Source organism: Pleurodeles waltl, chromosome 5 (assembly GCF_031143425.1).
Source record: "Pleurodeles waltl isolate 20211129_DDA chromosome 5, aPleWal1.hap1.20221129, whole genome shotgun sequence".
Lineage (NCBI taxonomy): Eukaryota > Metazoa > Chordata > Amphibia > Caudata > Salamandridae > Pleurodeles > Pleurodeles waltl.
The window spans coordinates 281,443,623-281,466,876 of NC_090444.1; the positions used below are offsets into that span (position 1 = coordinate 281,443,623).

The 23,254-nt window shown below is 42.6% G+C and overlaps 1 protein-coding gene across 2 annotated transcripts in view; it reads left to right on the plus strand.

Annotated features, from left to right (window-relative positions):
* EPAS1 (endothelial PAS domain protein 1) overlaps positions 1-23,254 on the plus strand; it is a 250,024-nt gene that overhangs the window by 176,697 nt on the left and 50,073 nt on the right. For both annotated transcript variants that reach the window (XM_069234018.1, XM_069234016.1), the window contains exons 3-6: positions 1,011-1,162; positions 2,619-2,703; positions 5,036-5,154; positions 5,252-5,454. In XM_069234018.1, coding sequence (XP_069090119.1) covers positions 1,011-1,162; positions 2,619-2,703; positions 5,036-5,154; positions 5,252-5,454 — 559 coding nt within the window. The remainder of the gene's footprint in view (positions 1-1,010; positions 1,163-2,618; positions 2,704-5,035; positions 5,155-5,251; positions 5,455-23,254) is intronic.

Below are 23,254 nucleotides of genomic sequence, written 5' to 3' on the forward strand. Positions count from 1 at the left end.
TAGATCCATACTCTCTATACTGGCTGTACCTAAGTATATACTGAAGTTCAGACTATCTGGTCACCATCCGTTTTAGTGTTCAAGTTTCACATAATATTGTTCCCCAGACCATGGTATTCCTAGGTGTGGCATAGGACTTTCATGTCCATGTGCAGGGGGTGGATATGAGTATTAGACATACACGGGCACATTTTCAAGTTCATTTGGAATATAGACAAGTTTACCGTTGTCTTGCCACACGCAACCAAAAAACTAGAAAAAGGGGACCCATTCTCTTCCCTAAGGTTTAGACACACAAAATATAATGGTGAAGGATCCTCGTGGTCAGAAAGTCTTGGTAGCGAGTGCCTCCAGTCATCACCACTTTGCACGCTTGAGCGGGCCTTATTGGCAAGGGTACTCTACATATAAATGTGGTTCCATCACCTGTCCCTGTCTGCTACTAATTTATAATCAGAATCTGTGGACAGTTCTTGTGGAGAGCACAGAGATCCTGTTTTATTGGAGTTGATGAGACACGGGTGTAGATATATCAGAAAGGATGGGCAGGTGGGTAAGGGCCACAGAAGATATCTCCTTAGTCTGAAATGCTGCATGGACACACTCGGCCAGGGATTGATTTTGATCCAGTGGATTTGGAAAATGACAGACGTGTCTGAACTGTGCACTTTGCCACTCCTGTCCTTGGAGAGAAGGAATAGTTGATGACATCCATCTCCACAAAGAAACTAACACTCAGCAGTTGCATTTAGCTAAATCTGCTGTAGTGAAGCCCTGTCCCACGTATGGTTACCGTAGAGAAGCACAAGTGACATAGGACAGAGCAAATGGTGTTTTCCAGATTGATAAAACTGGTTTCCAACTTCCCATTTGTGTATCACACCTCACGTAATTGTGGGATTGCAAAGTATAACTCATAAGGATTTTTACTTTTCACAGTATATAATGTAAAATGTGACTTTGCTATATGATGTTTCTAAAAGTATGTGGTTTTCCTTTGTCTATTGCAGTCTGCTCAGACAAGAAGCCTGAGATCGACTGCGACAAGCAGGTTGACAATCTGTACTTGAAGGCCTTGGAAGGCTTCATTGCTGTGGTAACCCAAGATGGGGACATGATCTTTTTGTCAGAGAACATCCAAAAGTACATGGGACTTACGCAGGTACTGTATATATACATCAACTTTTTGCATTAAAATCTTTATCAAAATACCCCTACAAGTCAAGAAATTTATGTATAAAACCAGAAGAATACTATTGATTAATGTGGTGCTGGTCCACCTATTGTTAAAGCCTGAAATGCCTCTGCTGCTCCAAACAGGTGGCTGCTGATCTGCGTGAAAAAGCGTAAAATATAAATAATCTTGTACAGTTATCATCATTTAGGGGAAATATTGCACTGTAAAATGATGCACTGGATAACTATTTTAATAGGGGACAAAGTGTTTTTCATTTATTATAAAGAGTAGGTGTTAGTCTTAGATGGGACTGTTTTTAAGTATCACAATATCTCTTCTAGATCTCCAATTAAATAGGTTTAACTACAGTTGGCTCACTGGCTCAAGACAAAGTGGATTTTACCTTTTGCTCCCCACGTTCAAATTCCAAGCGTGGCCAATGCTTGCTAGTATCTTGTGAATTGATTTAGGGGTCGCTTGCCTGTTTTTAAGGCATTGAAGCCTTTTCCCGGCTAACCATTAGGCACTTGAGGAAAAATAATTTTCCCTGATTTAATGGGTACAGAACTCTCGATTTTGCAGAGCTAATTAGAACATAGATTTGAAACGGAGTCTGTTTTCAGAGTTTCAGGTGGCATTACAGTCTCCTTTGCCATCTGCATGATCCGAACTAGGGGCCAGATGTAGCAAAGGTTTTTACCCATTCTGTGTCTATGGGAAAAAGTGTTCGTACATATGGCCTTAGGTGTGTTGTAATAATACAACGTCCTTAACCTCCAACTATTTTCTAATGTGCACAATCTGCCTCATTACATTGCTTTAAAATGCAGCAGAAAAGTGTATTATTCGTTGTCACGCATCATGAGGTAGGAAGACTTGAGATCTTAGCTAGTATCATTAGCTATGCTGATGACCACTGAGAGAGAAGTTTGTTTGGCTATTTTGCTAAAGTTGTCATCTTGAGTGAGACTCAAGTAAAGACGGAATTTGAGTTTAGACCATCAGTAATTGCTTTGAAGATTCACAACTCCTTGAAGAAGATTGCAAGTGTTCAAGCAGCTCCATTGGGTCTCCTATTACCATGGGATAATAAGACCTGTTCCTTGACTGTTGTATCTATATACACCAGGTTTTGTCAGCTTGATGCAGGTGTTAAGTGATCCTTCCTGTTTTGCTGGATGGAGAATGTTTGGGGATGGCAGATTTTGATTATAGGTGTTTATCAACTGATGAACATTTCAAAGTGTTTTATTCTGATTCTCAGACTTAGAACTATTTTATCTGTTACCTTCAATAGCATTAGGTAAATCAAGTGATAATAAAAATGTGTTGTGACATTTGTTTAAATAATTTCTCATCTGAGACTGCTGCACCTATCACAGAAAAAATCACATGCATTTTGAAATATTTTTCATGTTATCTTTGTATTTTTCATAACCAGGTTGAGCTAACTGGACACAGCATCTTTGACTTTACCCATCCATGCGATCATGATGAAATCCGAGAGAACCTCAGCCTAAAAACCAGTAAGACATCTATCTGGATGCAGTCTTTACGTAGTGTGTTATGCTATATCATTCTCAAAACAAACCTCTAAATGGATTTTTAAATCTGTCACGGCTGAGCACATTCAGCTCAAATGCACAATACCAGTGAATCCACTTCTCATTGTGTCACTGGTTATCCCATCCACTGCGTTGCTCCGGTGCTGACTATTGCATACATCTGTCAGGCATTACATTTTTGTGGTGCATTCGCAAATGTTGTACATTGCTTTTTCTGGTTTCACTGCATGTATTTATGTATTGATGTGAACTGGTATAGCACGAACCTTGCCCCACAGCAGAGGAGTGCTGCAGAGTGGTGGTGTGGGTGAACAGAATGCAGAGGAGGCTGGTTGGGAGTCTGCATGCAGTGGAACATTCAGCACACCAGAGGGGGAGGAGCTCACTAGACAGTACAGCACAGCATGGATGGAGAGTGAACACTGGAAGGCTCAGTGGAGCGAAAGAAGCGTGTAGAGGTGTGAGGCAGAGGGGGGTGGAACAATGTAGCGCAAGTGGCGATGAGGAAAGCAGGGTGCCGAGTTAGTAGCAGGGGTTGGGGTGGGATGCAGAGTTGGAGTGCAGGGTATGGCTGGAGTGGGGGAGGGTACATGGTGAGAGAGCGTAAAGGGACATAGGATGGCAGTGAGGGGGCTGAATGCTGCATAATCACAGAAAAGGAATATGTGGAAGACAAGTGATGGACTATTGAAATTAAAAGCTAGCAGTATGCCGAAGAAGACTGTTACTGATGGGTCAAGCCACATGCGCCAACGGCACACTCAGTATGGAATCCTTTGAAAGGGACCCTAAAGCTACTGTTGTCAGGATTGGTCAACAAGTTCACCCTCCACGTATAGATTATCACTGCAAATTCATAAAACAATTTTAAGTGTAAGCAAGGCCTGCAGATGGAAAATATAAATGTCTGCATGCAAACCTGACAGATGATTCATGAGCCATTGTGCATGCAGAGGTGGCACTTGTGCATTCAAGGACTCTACAGTGTCTGTCGATTTTCTGCATTGCTAAGTGGCATGTAGAGGAGTATTTAGGATGCTGACAAAGTAGAGTTTGAGAATGATCATAGTGAAGTAAAGGAAGTGACTTCAGAATCATCACAGGTGTAACTGGGTGGTATTCACAAGGATTTGCAATGACTCTCCCCCACATCTACACTCACAGCTCGGTGACCTGCAGTGGTACAGTAGTCTGATAAAGTTTGCCAATTGCTCTCATTTTCAGTAGAGTGTGGGAGAAGAAAATACTCCCTGTTGTCCTTTTCCATGTGTAAGTGAAAACCACACGTGGTAAATGTCTGAAACTGTGCAAAGTTGACATGATTTGCGAACCCATTGTTGCCTGCTGAGGTGCCATGTTTGTATTTAAAAGGCCTGCTGAAGCACTGCGGTATCCGCATTCATTACCAGCATGGAATGGAAAGCTGGAATCAATGTGATTGATGTGAAAATCCCCACAGGCATTAACAGTTAGATGCAAGTTGAAGAAACTCGTTCCCTCTATGATGATCTTCATTGTCGCTCAGACGTTATGTAGCATGTTGCAGAAAAGCGAGAGGCCAATGGGCAACTGGATTAGAAACATGTCTCCAGCACACAGGAGCTTTTGTGACTTTGGTCAAGTCCTTGAGAAAGGGAGTGGGGGTGGACAAGGGAACATAAATACCACTCGTGCTCTAAAATATACTACTAGATTTTGAAGGAGGTCTTCCTGTCTGTTAATGCTAAGACAGCTACCTGGCCAGTTATGTTTTCTTCCAAATGTGGTGATGTTTGAGATGGTCCTTCTGCTGGAGCAGTAGTGCATTCTGTGAGACCCCAAGCATTCTTTTTCTTACTTTCAAACTTTAGCCTTACAGGCTTAAGGGTGTATGGAATAAGCTGTTGCAGTTTTATATATAGACTATTCCCTCGCACCCGTACTTCTGTGGCACCCAAATTGCCCAGCAATCTGAGTACCATTTCTTATCTAGCGCTTTGAATTTCTAATTACATTTGCTTATTACAATTCATCACAAACAACTGGTACAATTAACAAATGTGTGTACACCACATAAAGTGTAACATGTATAGAACATTCATCCTACCACAACTGACCACTAGAGCCAGAAGGATGTTTTTTTTTAACGTTGTACATCAATAAACAAAGGGACATAGACCTTTGTGGAGCCGGGTAGATCAAATTATGCCAGCACCATATGTAAGAAGCCAACACGAATTCACGCCTTATTTTGCATGGTGAATGTAAAGAGTGAAACTTAAAAACAACGAGAGTTTGCCTTTTTTTTACTCAGATGCAGGATTTGGAAAGAAAAACAAAGATGCAAACACAGAACGTGACTTCTTCATGAGAATGAAATGCACGGTGACAAACCGAGGCAGGACTGTCAACCTGAAGTCTGCTACTTGGAAGGTACTGGTGCCGAATGATGCCTTGCGAGACCACATGTTGCCTTGTTTTTCAACATAGACAGACTTCTAAACTCTTGCATAATTCCACTTGCCCCTAGGTATTGCACTGCACGGGACAGATCAAAGCGTACAACACTTGCCAACCTAACACAATCTGCGGGCCCAAGGACCCTCTGCTGAACTGCCTTGTTATGATGTGTGAGCCCATCCAGCACCCATCAAACATTGATATCCCACTGGATAGCAAGACATTCCTGAGCCGACACAGCATGGACATGAAGTTCACGTATTGCGATGACCGGTAAGACACAATTGTTCTGTGTTGATTGATATATATGTACATATATATATATATATATATATATATATATAAATATATCTTTATTACTTAAGGATAGAAGCCTGTTTATAATGAACAGTAGAAACTGTGAACCTAGCAGTCAGAGGCTACCTTGAGTGAGTGTTAAAATTAAAAAGTGAACTTTGATGTGCTCATTGGGATCCATTCTCGGTCAGGTCTTGATACTGTGACTCGGACATTGGAAAACTTTGTGAGATCCTTGCTCCTGATCACTTCTGTATGGAATTAGGCAATCCAAAAGCTACACCTAAGGTGGGCAAAAGCAGAAATCAAGAATGTTTATGTATGTGAGATAGGCGCCTGTACTCCCCACCCTGCTAGAGAGTTCTACAGTGATGGACCTGCCATGAGTTCTCGGCCAGCCCTACAACTACTTGGACTACCAAGCGCATTGACCCTTTTTGAGTGCTTGCTCCATTCCCTTTTATGGAGTGGTGTTCATTAATGCCAGCGGGGATGAAATTCACTGGAAACAGCGTTAAGAAGGCCCTTAAAATGCATCCATTGTCTCTTGTATCAGGCACAAAATGCAGGGATGTCTTCTTTCTACTTGCCTGTCAGTCTGCTGCCATAGTATGAACCACACAAAGGTGTTTATCTCCAACTATGATAGGCAGGGTAGAGGGGCTTACTGACATACACAACCACAATAAAACACACACCAACTCAATAAACTATGCAATATAAATTAAAAGTAGAAAAGAGAAAGCAGGTGTCTTCCTAAGCGTGGTGCGGATGTGTTTGTAATAACAAATAAAACTAAACATAGCAGCTGGTGTCTGTTTTTCAATGATATTGGACAGAGTGTATTGTTGTAAAGATACGGCTTTGGCCACTGCTCTTAGAACAAACATGCTGCCATCTTAGCCAGTGCCAATGGTGAAACAGTGGTCCACTATGGACAATACCTTTCCATGATGGTTGCCTGGTTTAGAGACAGTGGTTACACAGGATGTAGAAAGATGCTGCACACAGCTGATGAAGTAAGCAGTAAGTAAGCACCCTATTGGTACTGTCTGGTGAGCTGTAGTATTCTTTAAAAATTAAAAGAGATAAATGAAAGGGAACATAAAAAAGGAGAAAATGGAAAACTAAAGGTCTGGCCCGGCAGGCCTGGCATTGAGAGAAATGCCAACATTCGCAGTTCAGTCATAAGATAAGGGACCCAGTGGCTGAAGTGGACTTACCAAATGCTCCAGGCTGTGTGCCATTGTGGATAGAAGGGGAGAGTAAATGGCATTCATATAGCCCATTGTCGGTGTAGGTCTGACCCAAAGTCCCTCTGTCTGTATATTTATAAATATATCAATACAAGCACCTGCCTGACAACTAAGCTTCTCAGGCCTTCCAAAGAAGTTAAATAATAAAGTGCACATTTTATACCCCAGGTTTTGTCATAAGAGGAGTCTATACCAAAATCCTTACCTACTTAGATAATAATTGAGATTTTATGTAACAAAATACATGTCTGCAGACTTTTAAATGGTGCAACAGCAATCCACTCATAATGGCCTTTTGGCTTGAACGTGTGCACTTCATAATAAAAAGATGAGGCCTACTGCATTTGGCATATCTTTTCATAATAAACTACCTATAGCATCTGAAATAAGTCAGTGATGATGTAATCTCCACCTTAACAACTTTGTACAACCCTTCATTGGAATAGGGTCAGGTGCCAGATGAATAGAATCATGCCGTAATTTGACTGTTTTTAAAAAACACTCCCTAGATCAGGATAAACTCTCAGATCGTCCACCTCTAAAAAAAATTGACTAAATGCATGGAAGGGGTGTCTAGCTGGGTGGCGGCAAGCCACCTGAAATGTAATGGGGAGAAGACTTGAGTGTTAGTGGTTGGAAACAACTCCTCATTATGGGGTCAATATGTATGGCCCCCTTGCTTGGGAGAGCCACCCATTCCTACCGTGAAGTGAAACGCTTTGGCGTTATCCTGGACAAGGAGTTTATCATGGCTGCTCAGGCCCAGAAGGTATCAGCTGTATATTTTGGGTTATTAAGATCTCTCAGAAAATCGCTGAGATGGCTCCCTTGGGATTGTAGGAGGCTGGTTGCCCAAGCCCTGATTTTGTTACGTCTGGACTACTGCAAATCCTTGTATCTGGGTATTCCATCATATGTTACAAAAAGGTTGAAGGCTATTCAAAATGTTGCTGCTCATGCATTATTAGGCGTGTCAAAAAGGAAATCCGCACAGCCAGCTTTAGCGGAATTGCATTGGCTGCTGATTTAAAAAAAAAAAAAGAGTTGAATATAAAGCAGCTCTGTGTATTGTGCACAGATTGAAATATTCAGCAGGGACTCGTCCTCTGCAACATCTAATTACTCCACATGTGGCCAGGAGAGCATTAAGATCTGATAACCTCTCCCTCCTCGATGTTCCTAGAATTTAGAGAGAAAGAGGAGGAAGTCGCTCATTTGCCTTCAGAGGTGTGAAACTGTGGAACACTCTCCCAGTCAAGCTCAGGTCTAATAGTAACTTACTACGCTTTAGAAAGCAAATAAAAACATACCTGTTTGTATAAGGCTGGGTTATCATCCTACAATATGTAGGTTTTGTGCTTTTTGATTCAGCGCTGGGATGCCCACTAGTTGGGTAACTGTTTGCACTTAATAAGAGTACTTAACATATAACATTTTCCAAGTAACCCATCCTGCCTTGGAAATGTATGTCCGCATTTGCAGTGCGTCTCTTTTTTCCCATTGTGGAAACACAATGTAAAAGTATTGTGAATACCCACTGACTTTTTTTGGTGTTGGCTTCATTTTGTTTGAACCGTGATTCCTACAAACCACAGACCATTCCTAGACTATCCCTTTCCATCCTTAATCTTGACTAACACATGTAGAAATATCGAACTTACAAACTGATAGTCAGATTTTTGTGGAGGGACTATTGCATTTTTGAAAAAAAAAACTAATGATTTGAGATTTGCTATCACTTTAAGGGCACAGTTCCAAGTGAGGAGGACATCCTGACTGGCCAGTACACGGAGGAGATGCGGCTGAATTGAGATTCTGCCCCCATCGGAAAAGCTCAGTCTGCTGTTTCTGCATTCCTCGTTGCGATCTTGCACCCTCCGCCTCCCCCTCGAAGGTTTCATGAGGTATAACATGAACCAGCCAAAAATAGGGAATTATCACGTGACCGAAGCTTGGGAAAGAACTGCCTGTTGTAATTAACTCGTCTCTGTTTTCGGCTGATCAAAAGAAAAAGCCAAACACCGCCCACCATGGAAATATATGCCTTTTCGAAAGTTAAAACATACTTTTGTTCTTAATCATTTTTTTATTGGGGGCCCTGCAGGTTCCCCGGTTATGAAGTTTTGCAAAAGCCATGACGAAACAAAACAAGCGTTGGCTAAGCCAAAAGGCAGGGAGCTGCCTTATGACTTTACCAATGCTTGTTTGTATCTTACTCCAACTGCTGTCCATTGGTAGCATGAAATATAGATAGTGGTGGGCAACTGTTGCCAGCCTGACGTATTCAGCTACTTCTGCAAGCACAGGCTTATGCATTTTGAAATTAGAGTGTTTTTTTGTTGTTTTGTTTTATTAAAACCATCTTTTTACAAGATGTCTTCCTTTTGAAGTCTTCTGTGAAAAGGGAGTGCAGTGATGCGCTTTCCTGCACGTTTTGCAGTGGTTCATCTATGAGTGAGATTTGAAGTGCAGATATCAGTGCAGCACAAATGTTTGGGAATATTCACAGTCATGACCGGTGTCCACCTCATTCACGTTGGACGTCCCCGAAGACCACTTGCTTTCTCTGCCTGGTGCAACATCCTGCAGTGAGTGATGTTAGAGAGGATGCACTCCATTAAAGATCTGTCCTTGTTCCTTGAAGAAGCTAGACTATATCAGACAGGTGTGGATGAGTCAGTGGCAGACACCAACATCCACCTGGCAGAGATTGTGCTTGCAAAGGGCCTGTCTTCTTTCTAAAGACAACACCACCCTGCACCTTTGTTAGACGGACTAAGCGTGCGTGATCAGACATCCTCACACTCAGAGACACTCGGGCGCTTACTCCTCCACAAAACTTGCTACCAGAAATGCTGCAAGGATTTTCACCACTTCAGGGAAAATATATTTTTTCCTGGTAGAGGGCTTCTTACAAGCAGACTGAGTGGTTGATTGAATGATTGGATTGAATTGATTTGGAGCAGCCTCTTGGTGCTGAACTAAGGCTGGTAGCTTCTCCCACCAGTGTCGGCCCTGCTAACTGTACTCTGAAGTGCCTTAACCTATCTCATCGCACTGCTGTGCCATAGCGCTCATTTACGCATGCGCACACAGTCGCCGTTATTATCAAACAGGGGTTAGGTGATCTTATTTTGGCTAAACTGAGCGTCCATAATATTTACTTTCACTTTACGGTTTCCACTTTGCCCCTGTGCCAGAATAGGATATGGTAATCGGCATAAAACCTCAGTGTGCCAAACACACCCACCCTGGTAGCCCCTAGTAAACACACAGGGACCTTCAGGAATGTCCTGTGTACACAACACTTAACATTCTCAAAACTGAGATGCAGACTTTGAGGGAAATCATTTTTTCTCAAGGATATATTGTTTACATTAAAAATGCCGCATTGTTTTCGATTACGCTGAACTAACAAAATGTGTGGAAAGTAGATGCTTCGAAAAGCATTCGAGTGGGAAAATTCTAATTCAGGACTCACGCGAGCAGCCACACGAAGGGGCCTTGCCGAGAATAGGGAGGCCCTGCGCCCCCTCACTTCCTGCCAGATCGAGCCCCGCCCGTCCCCCACTGCGAAATAAATAGCATTATAAACATCTGCAATTATTAGAAAAGGGTCTGTGCATACAAAAGCATAACCAAGTAGCTATTAATTCTCAAAACTGGCCTAATACAAACAGGGGAGAGGATGTGGCCTAAGGATCAGGCTGGCAGTTTTGTACCTGGTGAGTGGGGTTGGAGTCTGGCCCAACATCTCGTGATTCTGAACCAGCCATGTAATCTCCCCGTGACTAAACATGTGTAATATAATCTGGTGATAATGTGGAGTGCTCTAATGCCATGGGGCCAAGTTCGAGCTAAATTACTAAATCTTTTATATAAATATGTATGTATGCACACACACACATACGTACATATCTCTGAGAAGGTTGAGATGATTTGCATGGAGAAGCATGTGCACCTAAAGTTGCACAAACGTTCATGAAAACAAGAGTTAACTGTCTGAACTTGTAGTTGTTTTAACACAGTTTGCTCTTCCAAAGTACTCTTATGTACAAATTGCATAGGACAGAGCAGAACGTGTTTTCAAATGTTGCAATAATCTGGTTCGTACAAACAATTGTTCTTGATTTACTCAACATCCAAATATGGCTACAAACTCAGAAAATCTGCGTATGAAGATTTTAAAAAATATTTCTTTACAAAACTATGCACTGTTTTTTTTCTTATGAATGCAACAGCAAATTTTGGGGGAAAAAACGGTCATGAATTCCTTTAGCCTTGGCACATGAGATGGCAATGCATTTTATATAGATTATGGAGTCTTCTGTCACACATCAGTGTTGGCGTCTGCCACAAAAGACTTGCAGAAGAAGAGAAAGAGAGGGCCTGGAACTGCATCAGGCGAAGGCTATGCTCAGACTCTGCACCACACTCTTTTCGTACATCAGTTCGGTCTCTCTCTACAGAAGGGCAGTGCTAAATCAGGGACCGTCAGGTTTCTTAACTTCAGTCACTTTTCCCCTTTTCCCTTTTCTCTCACATGAACATTTCGTACATGTATCGCTAGGTGACCACCTCCTTCCAATTCTTCACAAACACCTTTACCAGTCCTGAACCTTTCTGTGATCACCTAATGTATTCTGGGTGTTGTAGGTTTGCTTTGCTTCCATTGCTCTACACTCACACCCTTGCCAACAGTGATTTGTGACTGAAAAGGACCGCAGACAGTGTCTGTAATGACTTGAAGTGAGATAACCACCCTACACATTGCCCATCAACCCGTTAAACTAGACAGAAAATGCAGGAGTATGTTTGTGAATGGGTTTGGTTTCAGTTGGTTTAATTCTGTGCTAAAGTAGCATGAAGGCTTGTTAGCCAATGCCTGCTGAGGTTGCACTGTGGTAGCAACTTGTTTGATGATCGAAAATATGATACAGTCATGCAGATAGGTTTGTGGTCTCTCCCACACGTATATGGTTTATGCATGTATTGTCTTACTTATTAAACATCCTTGTAGATGTGCATGCTGGCTATTTCATCTTGAAGTGGTGAGACATAAAAACTCACACATATGCACACACACACACACACACAAAATCGAGCACAAACATCAACTGTGCTTGCATTTGGTAGAGCTAGGGTCTGTGTCTGTGTGTGTTTGTCCTTTCGTTTGTCAGAGCCACACAGATCTCTAGTGTGCTCATGCCTTTTTTGTACTTTTTAATGTCTTTCTTCTGGATTCTGGATTTGAAAGTACAGAAGTCTACTGGGACTGGCCAAAATCCCCTTGATCCAAAATAGCCCCTCAACTCATCTCGCGGTTCACACCCAAGGAACTCTATTTTGCCTGAGATATGCAATGCTTTTATATTTCGTACATCCCCTCTTCTACTCTTCTAATGAGACACCCACGTAGCACATTCTTACGATTAATGGATGTCTGTGTATCTGGAACTCTAGTGTGTGCACAAGCTATCCTGATGTTAACCCCGACCATAACTAGCCAGTTTGGAGTGGAGTCATTGATGTCTTCGGAGAGTACTTCGACCAGCTTAGCAGTACTGTTGTTCAGTGCGTGGGAACAGGTGGCCCATTCAGCAGAGAACGAGCCACAGTGAGCCTGTCAGTCCTGAGGTGTCCAGATTTCCACTCAGACCTCTCATTCTTTCTTGTTGAGGTGCTGGATATTGAGCTCGGCTGAATCATTGTCTGACATGGGAGTGGCTAAGATTTACCTCTTCAAAATGATACTCTCCAGATGAAGATGAAGTTGAAACTGCGTCCATGGGACATGAACTCCATGAACCCTACAGTGTTCATGAACTGGAATGAGCTGGATGGATAACTCAGCTAGATGTTGAAATCCACAAGCCTGAAAACAGAGCAAGTCGAGTAATAAGAATTTTATAGGCTGTGCCAAGTCTTGCATATGTATACTGACCACATGTCCAGGAAGACTGTACGCGAGACAGTGGTGTAATGAAACTTGAGGGCTCCCCCTGCAAAGTAGAAGGAGGATGACCCGGACAGACTCAGTCAGGAGCTCTCAGGCCAGAATATTGTGCTGATGGGGCCCCCTAGAGCGTAGGCACCCACCCAAACACCACCACTTGCGGGGCTGCGGGGGCTAATGTTATGCCACTGACGTGAGAGTAAAACACAAAGATTTATATTTGTGGGTCAGTGACAAGTTGTGTACTAGAAGGTAGAGGAGAGAAGATAATTAATTGTGCACACTTCAGAAGTGTGCTCGATACAACTTATTTCAAGAGCACTCGCACCCCATGCTTTCCAACCCTTCCTGTAAGCCTCAACTAAACACCCTTGATGCTTTATCCCCAACCTCCCTCCCCTTCATCTTAATCTACAGCATCTACTGTGGAGCCTGCATTATGAGCAGCTCTCCTTCGCTTTGTAGAAGGCGTCTGCTATACATCATATCTGTGTTACGCACATTGTAGGGTTCCTTTTGAAATGAATCCCTTTGTCAGCTTCCTCAACTAGAGCAATAACGCGTGAGGAGTCCTACTGCTGGTCTGTCCTGCACATCCGTCACCTGTCTAGTCAGTCACTCCTGTTGCATAAAATATATGAAGCAGCCATGTAAATGGCAAAAGCTGTCCAGTGGAAGAAGCATGTAACATAGCATTCTGTCATCAGTTTGGTTGTTGTAGGGGTTACCATAGTGCCTGTACTGATGACAGTCAGGCTTACATTTGTCACTTTAATGACAATGTTCATTGATCCCCCATGAGCATATCTGTACAGAACTAAAGCTTTCAACACTAACTTGCAACTACAACTCAAAACAAGTACCTTTGCAACCAATGTGAACCCCCCACCATGACTGCTGTACTCGGTGGCAGACTGGAAGCTAGTGGTGGACTCAGCCCACTGGCCAGTGGGTAGGATTCTGTGCCAGATAACCACCATCAAGTGTGACGCCTGTTCCACAATGTCTTGAACAGTAACAGCAGAGTGAGTACCGGGATATGTGTGGTCCACAGAGCGGAACTGCAAGGTTGCTATTCAAGCCACGAGTATGATGAGAAGCTGAGCATCGCTCAGACCCCTTTAAGATAGCTCAGTGTGCTAAGAACTGTGCACACGCCACAGTTCATGGGTTCTAGCCCTGGCAATGCTAATTCAACGTTTCAGTCATTTAACGTTGTGAAAGTCAGTACACTTCAGTTCCGGACAGTAACACATCCTACTACTATCACTCGGTCGTGGTTGTTCACACTACATCAAAATAAGTTGTTATGTACATATTGTCTGAAATGTTTAGATTTAACGCTTCGCCACAAGTATAGTTTTTAGACTGTCAGGAAAAACATCTGTATATGTTCTCAAATAATCAAATTGCGACTAACCACTCATCGAAACCTCTAATAAATAAGGATAACAAAAAATCAGAAAGGAAGCCGTTGAGTCTGTTTGATTCAACATTTTAGCACAGAAAAGCACCAAGAATAATCATCCTTGTGCCAGGCTCCAGGTGATGCTGATTCCTGAATCCAGGTCCAGGGAGCCATTTTGAGTCATGGTTTGCTACTGTTCGGCGCAGTAAGGGGGTGAGCGAACGCCCCCGGATCTTTATCCACTTGCTTATATTCAAAACGTGGACATTTGAATCCTTATCAACATATCAGTAGGTTTGGCTACTGATGTAGTAGGAACGGCTTTCAGCCGTTAACGTCCAGAGCACAAGGTTTTTCCCCCAGTGGATTAAAATGTATTAATAGAAACAACATTCCCGGAAGGGTATCATTCACGTGCGGTTGTTGGAAGGTTATACTTCAACTCCCCCCATTTTTAGTAGCTTTGTAGGGATGAGGTGGGAGGGTCAGATGTTGAGGGCGTTCCGGTTCCTTCTTTTCAGAATTCAGCAGTCGGTGGGATCCGATAGAATGAACAACCCTAGGCACGACGCGTTAGCACGCCCAGAAGTGACAGAAGAGGTGAAACTTGTATAAATCAGACAAACTTAAAAATGAAGGCAATAAAGGCACACATTAAAACACAAAAACAAAAAAAAAACAATATGACTAGGGGTAAAAATACTGAAAGCCAGGGCACAGTGAAGAGCGAGCACAACAAGTGATCATTTGCACCCCGTGTTATGGTAATTACAGAGGTCAAAGCAGACCGAGGTGACTGCAGTAACTCCCACAAGAGGAAGTGGTGCAGACGAGGTTAACGCGAGATGTCTTGGCGGAAGAAGCGGCCCTCGAGTTCAGAAGTTGAAATGTGAATGTAAGGACAGTGGTTGAGGAGGGATGAGAAAGGTGTGGTGGCTGAGGTCGAGGCAGACACCCCTTGCACATATATAGCGTATGACAGCCGGCAGACTGAGATGTGATAACACATTTGAAGATTAAGTAATACATATTAGACAGTGGAAGAACACTAATGAAAACCCATTTAAATCAGTTCAATATACGCCCCTTAATGCATTACACACTTTAATCCTCAATTGTATGGGACCAAACAGATGCTTTTCCGACGTGTTGGTATGTATCTGCCCTTTTAACCACTCCCATCAGTACCGCTCGTTCGTGGGTTTACCCTTCAAAAATCCTTTGCTGACATTGGTAAATGGCTGCCGTTCGTCCCTCGTTGGGGAGGTTTTGTTACTGCCTTGGCCATCGCCCCTGTTACATGGCAAATTGCACTTTTGCCAATAAGTTTGACTGCGAGCGAACTTCTTTTTCCGTTTGTGTCTCCTCATGCCGATGCTCATGGCAGCCGTGGCGCTGTGAATTGGCTCACTTATGTGAAACTGTTTTACTTTTCAATTTCTGTGGCAAGAAAAGGCCGGTTAGGAGTTTACAACCCTAATAACTCTAATTCAAGCAAATGCGAGACCCATTGCATTGCAAATGTTTGTTTCACTGGTGAATGCTCTCTTTGGATGCACCTATTGCAGGCTGTAAGAGTGTGCTTGCAGAAAAAATGTTCTTTATGCAGCACAGGCACTAAGGGCCTCAAAACGAGTTTGAGGTCCCACCACGGGATCCCCAAATGGTGACGTTCCCCCCTCCAAGCGTATTACAATGTTCCCGCCAGGCTGACCAGAGGGGACATTGTAATAAGCGTTAGTGTTAGGATATTGGCCTTGGCTCCTTTAAGGAAGGGGAGGCCAATATCCTAACACTCCAGCACTCTCGGAATGTGCACTATCTGCAAAGCAGACAGTGCGCTTTCGGACGATGCTGGGCAGGGGGGCTCCTGCACTGCCCACAACATGGTCATGGGCAGTGCAAGGGTCCCCCTGTGGTCCCCAGCTCTTCCTTTGCGCTATGGGGGACTCCCCGCCAGGAAAAGGCTGGCGGAAAGAGGGGTTGTAATCAGCCAGGCAGTAATGAGTTCAGCGACGCCATGGCTGGTTGCAACCTCAACCACTGTGATGCCGTTGGGAACCATGTTCCCGGCAGGGATGGCAGGCCAACCGACAAAGTCGTAATTTGGCGGTATGACAGCCAAAACCGTGGCACTCCAACCACCACCGTGAGTTTGACGGTCTCATGACCACCAAACTCGTAATGAGGCCCTAAATTCTGTTGTGAGCACACAGGCTGGACAGTCTGCAGCACAAAAATACAAAGAGGTGGTTCTCCTACCACTTTGAGCTTTTCTGAGTTTCTCTGCGGGTGGCACTCTATCATTTAGCCAGGCTCTGAATCCACCCCCGCCCCCATGAGGGTGGAAGTTGCATCCTCATCTTACCTTTGGGCGGGGCCAGGGACCGACTGCCCCCATACCATTGAGTGTGGTCTGCAGTTGCGCCCCTCTGTAAGATGCCCCTTGATGGCTTCCTGGAACCCCTAAAGCCCTGTTCAAAAGGGCTGTTTTTAGGGTGAATTAAATAATTGTGCACCGACTTCTAGGCGCTGGCTGGTTTGCCACCTCCCCATTGCCTTCTTGGCAGTGTCTATGCATCTGTAATATCTTGCAACATTTGGGCATGGGCTTGCTTCAGTTTGAATGGGAATACAGTAAGGGGGGCACGAGGGAGGGCCACCATGTATTGTAACAGTGAGCAAACACGAGGAGCAACACAAGCATCTGTTGAATCCTCAGCCGTATGGAAGTGTACTAAAACTGCTTAAACTGGTGGAAATGCTCAGTGCACCTTCAGGAAATTCTATAGTTTAGACCTTGTCGGAAATATTGGGATACATTCCAGGTTGTCGCTTTCAACTAAGACTTCACTGCAACATGGCCAGACGCAAACATGACTAAATAATACAGTTACATTTTCGAATCCAGCTGCGTACAGTTTGTCAGTGTGCTAGAGCACGTCTTTAATACATATACATAAGACTGGGCTTTGGGCCACCTCCCCTCAGCCATTGGCCTGTTTGGGTCAGCTTCCTTCAGGTGTTGCTTGTTTTGGGTATTTTTCATGTGTTGTATCAGCCCAAAGGTGTATTGTGCAACTATACATTTTGCAATAATGATTTTCTCTAGGCGATTGGTCAAAAAGAATTGCATTTCACTTATGACTCACCTTCATCTAAGGGTTCCACCGTGCCAATGTAAATTACTTGGCATACAGAAAAAGTCACCTGTGGTTTAATGTGCACTTTTCCAAAGTTACTGCCATGGCACCACTTCCGGGCTATGTTAGCACTCCATGTTCACCCAGCAGCAGCACAATACAAACTAAAGAAAGTTGATATAAAATAGGATCATTGCTGAGCATAACAGTCCACTTTCTTTTATCTTGGGCTTTGTCCTAGTAATGTTTTCTTCAAATGTAAAATGTGTTGGACTGCACCACCCTGGAAAATCAAGGAATTCCATAGAACACCTTGTAAGTTTGGTAACGCCAAGTCACCATTCTACAGCACCCCATGATGCTTTCTTTGGTGCAAAGCATCATTCCATGCCACTCTTGTACAGCACCCCATGATGCTTTGTACCACTTAAGTGTGTGGTGGTTTGCAGATCCAGTGACAAGTAGAAAGACTGACCACAGTGCAAGAAGGATCTCATTTCACAAATTCGTATTTTGACAAACTGTTATTTATTTAAGAGTGCTTTTAAATACCTTGGCTTAGTCCAGTATTTTACTTTAAAAAGTGCCTCGAGTTAGCCAAGGAAAGTTGTGACCTCTTTTAATCATATGTTTTTGCTGACTTTAAAGGGACCTCCTGTAACAACCTGCTGTACTTCACTGTTTTTGGGTAAGATACACAGAGGAGTAATTACTATTCTATTGGGCTTCCACCATTAGTGTAGAGCACTGTCTGTTACACTCTCGTGGGTTATACTTTTTGTTAATAAGTGTTAGGAGACCCTTAATCAAAAATACTAGCCTCTTGCATGGTTTGTTGAGTTCAGTAATCAGCATTTATTTCCAATACATTCTACCAAAAAGTAATCCTCTGTCTGTCCTTGTATGCTTTGGCAAAATAATGCTACAGTTTGGAATTTTGAAATAAAAGAAATGAATATATCTGAATTTTAAATTTTCAAAGTGCTAATATTTTCAATTTGACAATCTCCTCATACGGTTTTTGCTTACTTCATAGGGGTCTCTAGTAAAGCTCTCAAATACTGCACCCTTACTGCTCACTTCAGAAGGACTTAGTAGTGACCTGAGGTGAGGGACCTTTAGTAACAGTGTAAGCCAATGTGGGCTTTGTTCTGCCTTCAGACGGACAACCATTAACAACCAGAGGCACTGCATTCTTGCTAAAGGCCTCAGGGGGACTTCCTGTAATGCCCTCAGGTACTGCATAAACTCTGCTCGTTTTAGAAGGACACCTAGTGAGGACCTTTGGTACTGCTTCTACAGCAAGCTTCCAGCCATTGTACATGTGCAAGCTCTAATCTCACACCCCCTTCAGCGCAGTGGAAGAAATCGTTACGTGATCAAGCAACTTTTCCTCCTACTCTTGTGGTCTTAAGCCATTACTCCTTTTGCACCACTCAACAAGGTCCTAAACTTCACAACTAGAACTTTGTACAGCCTACCAGGTGCACTCCACCTCATCAGGCCGTCACCGAGCCAGCTGTATTGTTGCCATGAACAGGGCCCTACACACATTATTGACACTTGTATAAAAGGAACAGGACCATACACATGCTATTGACACTTGTATATAAGTAGGTCCACTGGGATTATGCAGCAGGGGGTGGCCAAATTATGCGGCAGGATTGAGTAAATTATGCGGCAAGAAAAGGCAAATAATGCAGTGTAATGGGGCATATATTGTGACAATATTACTTCATTATTTTGTCATTTTTATGCTTGTTAACTGTCTAGACATTGGTTGCACCCCAATTATAGAAGTTTAACAGCCAAATATAGCAATAAGTAACAGAAAGGTATGCAGTTAACCTTTGCAAAGAGCTTTCCTCTGTGATGCAATACCTGTTGGTATGTGTTTAGTAATGTTTGAACTGTTTGAGCTAGAAACTATTTTTTTTAACTAAAATTTGCAGATTATGCAGCAAATGATGGATTATGTGGCAAATACGGCAAAACTATGATTATACAAAAAACGCTGCAGCCACACAATCTCATAATTCCAGTGGGACTTTTTTTAAGGTAGTAAATGGGATATGCCCCCAGCCACCTGTCTGACATCCTGTGTTGCTTCACACTGACTCGGAATCGAGTTCCATCTCTCTATGAACTTGTAGCCACTGCCAAACCTAGCCTATGCTGCCTTCAAGTTCCTGTCCTTCTACTGTCCAAGCCCTTTCCATTGGCACTCTATCACCAGGCATTTATGTAGAGTCTTGTTTCTCTATCACCAGGCACAAACAGCCCATACCCTAACTGTGGCTACACCTTAGCTACTTCACACTAGCCTGTGATCAACAGCGTTTCTCCTGTAAAATTTCGAAATGTTACTGCTGCTAAGTCAAATGAATACAAAGTGCACCTATGAGCAACTGGTTGCAAAGGTATGAAGGAGCAGGTTCATAAATTACTGGTGGGGACGGATGGGGATCAGTGTAAGGGTTGGCAACATAGATACTGCCATTTACATATCAAAACGAGTTGTCATAATGTTAGCAAATGTGAAGTGTATCAATTTTATTGAGTGATTATGCAAATACGGGTATCTACTGAGGTGTAGAGTGATGGTGAAAAAAAAAAAACTCAACAGGCACGCATAATTATTAAGTGATGGTTCAAATCTGTGTATGTGCCAAGATTAGTGAAGGATGGGACAGAAGTAGCATGTTTTCTAAGCAGTGCTCCAATGGTGCCTGGCACACAAGTGGAAATTTGAATAAGCATTCAAGGTGAATGAGTTGGTAGTGCAATGATACTACAAATTGACTGAGTACAAATTTAAATTTGCACTAGTAATTTCTGAGCAGTGCGGAAAACCTAAATATGCAGTTACGCTAATGAGTTGTGGGGCAAATCAGAACATGCCCTGCAGATTACTGTGATATAGGGTAAATCCACACCTGAATCACAATGGTGATGGTAATTCTTAGCATGTGGTATGACAATGTCCACTAATGTGTAATGTGTTAATTGGTATCATGACTAAAACCTTGACCTGTTGTAGACACTCTTAGACCAATGGTGCCCTATGATGAAATGCACTGCTGCAATAACGTGCACTTGAATAACGTTTGTAATTGTTTATATTTATATATACTGTTGTCTTTCTAGGCAGTCAACAATAAGAGGGACAGGGAGGTTGATGGTCCAGTGTACAGTCTCCCAAATGACTAATCACACAATAAAAGAGTACACTGTTCCAGAAAAAAGAAGTAAATCTAGGGGAACTTCATAGTTCAGGAGCAAGAGCCCTCACACATCCTAATGGATGTCATGCTTTATCATCGGGTTGCTCCTCTTCAGACTGGCGCTGCAATGTCTGACAGGCTCCCCATTAGGGGGCTCTTTGCCGGAGATCTTTTTAAAGTGACTGCCGTGATGATAAAATTCACTAGAAAATTATTAAGGTCAGGCACTATTTCTGGCAGGAGAGTAATAAGTTAAAATTGGTTCTACGCCCCACAGAAATCAGCATTATTTAATGTGTCAGAAAGACAGGGCTTAGACCAAGATTAAAAAGACAAGGAAAGTGGAAAATGAGGGTTCATGCTCAACCACTTTCTAACGATAAATGGGGTTATGGGAAATTATCACCTCTCCCCAAAAAAATGGTCAACATGTTTCGCGTACGACAGTCTATTCAGATTCTATGACGCTTCTTCAGGACCAACAAGTAAACAGGACTTCTCCTGACTCATAATTAGCTAAGGGGGCTTAAATAATTTTTAAGTCAAATACAGCACTGCATTGTATATTTATTAGTAACAGTCACGTACATTCGAGTAAACTGTCAGTCAAAAAAAGAAGCAAAAGAGGTCGCCCATCTCTAATCATAGGAGGGGCCCCTTGGGAAGAAGCATGCCTTAAGCGGTCACTATTGTTTTGTGCCGGTCGTGGCCTGTCACACCTACCCTGGCGCGCTCTCCTGCATATGGTCTTTCTAGGCAGAACAGTGCCCACCGATCGTAATACCTGGCATTTTTATAACACTATTGCTACTGCTGTTTGGGACTTCTGAGACTATTGTAACCTGACAGCATGTATCCATCCATCCATTCACTCTAATCCATTCATATATTCAAAAATAATCAGGTATTTGTCAGTGTGTACTCCCTTATTCAATCATTCATTCATCTGTGCCCGTACCCTAGACTTACACTTTGTCCCCTCTTCATTCATCCTTCCTTGGACTCATCCATCCAACAATTGACTTTTTACCTAATGAACCTCCTCATCCTTCCACACAACAGGACACACACGCCGTTGAATGAAGAATCTCCACACCTATTGTTGCTGCAAGTGTTTGTTCTTATATTTATCCTCTTATATCCTTCTCACTGTTCTGGTGTGTGTATTTCCATGTTGCAGAGAACGCATTGGTGCAGGTTAATACCAGATACATGTCCTTTTAAGGTGTTGCTAAAGACCGAACTCTATAAATTTGTTTCCACTTAGAATTTGACACCTGCAACTATGTGCATCAAACGATTGGAACAGAAAGTATTTGTTGCAGTTTTGTTAAGTGATAATATACTGTTGCTTAGGAAGGCATTTAATGAAGCGCATTATTGAGTTGCAATACTTTGAAAGCATCAGCAGACTAATTAAACAGGTTTAAGAATGATTAAACAGATTATTACAAGCTATTTTAAGATTTTAATCCATGATTAGTTTACTAGGAGTTTCCTCAGTTGGGAGTATTGTCTCATTTTTTCATCACATCTCTTGATTCTTCATTCCCAGGGCATTTCTGGCAAACCTATATTTTAACAATATCAAACAATTCGTAATAAATAAACGAATAGACTACTTTAGGGCGGCTGGCACTTTTTAAAGCACTCTATAAAAGACCACAGATTGACTGTCTGATGCTTAATACGGCATCGCAGGCGGATAGCTCACCACTTCATCTGCCTTCCCCCCAGAGTTCACGAAAAGCGAGTGGTCTACACAGGGGTGATGATTGTTGAGTGCGGAAGGATTGGCCTCTTCTAGGGAGTTGCAGTTGAAGTTTCTGAGATGAGTACTTTCAGGCAGCACTGAAGACAGATCTGCTGGCACATCTTCGTGTGCATTAAGCAAGGGATATGCACAACCTCATCACCCCAGATCATGTATTTTGATTCTCTTAACACCCCGGGGTGCACTTACAGTCCGCAGGAACAGGATTTACTCTTATTTCCTGCCAACCAGTTTCCATCCCAGCCAAGGGAAATGTACATATTAAGCACAGAATTGATATAAGAAACCAGCCCTGTGAGCAATTTGGTGGTAGATAGGACCTGCTGGAAGTGAGCTCACATGGGAAGCTTTTGATCTGAGTTGCTTGTTGATGAATTTAAACTTACCTTGAAGTAGGAAGGATAGTGCACATGTTAGTAAGAATTTATAGGATCAACAGTGCTGACTTTGGAAAGGAGATTGTTTCAAGCTGGGCTTTAACTTTTAGGGTAAAGGTGTTTCCTCTAAAAAATGAACAAGGTTTATTTTCTTTGTTACAATTCGTGTTCTTTTCCCTGTTAAGTTTACTCCACATCTTTCAGAACCATGGCACACTTTCAACCACACAAAATAATTATTTATAGCTCCTTTTGGGAATGAGCTGATGCAGTAGCAGAGTCAGCTCGAACAGTAATTATGAAGCAATAGATTTTTGAGGTTCTTGGACTCGTGCCTCTTGTGTCGTGAGAATTGCTGAGGGTTCAACCAGCACATGTTTGTCCTGTATGTTTGTAATAGAGGTAGATTTCATTGAATTTACACATTGGTCTTGTTGTTATAATGCAGTGTCTTTGTCATTATTTTACCAGGAGGTTTGGATCATGGTATGAGAAACATTTGTCTCTAGTTGAGTCTGAGAAGTGAATGCAATGATGCAAAAACACTTCGGGCCTGATTCACAAAGGTAAATTTGCACTTGTATGTAATTTAACATTTTTTGCAATTCACCAAATTATTTTATGAGTAGTATCTTTAC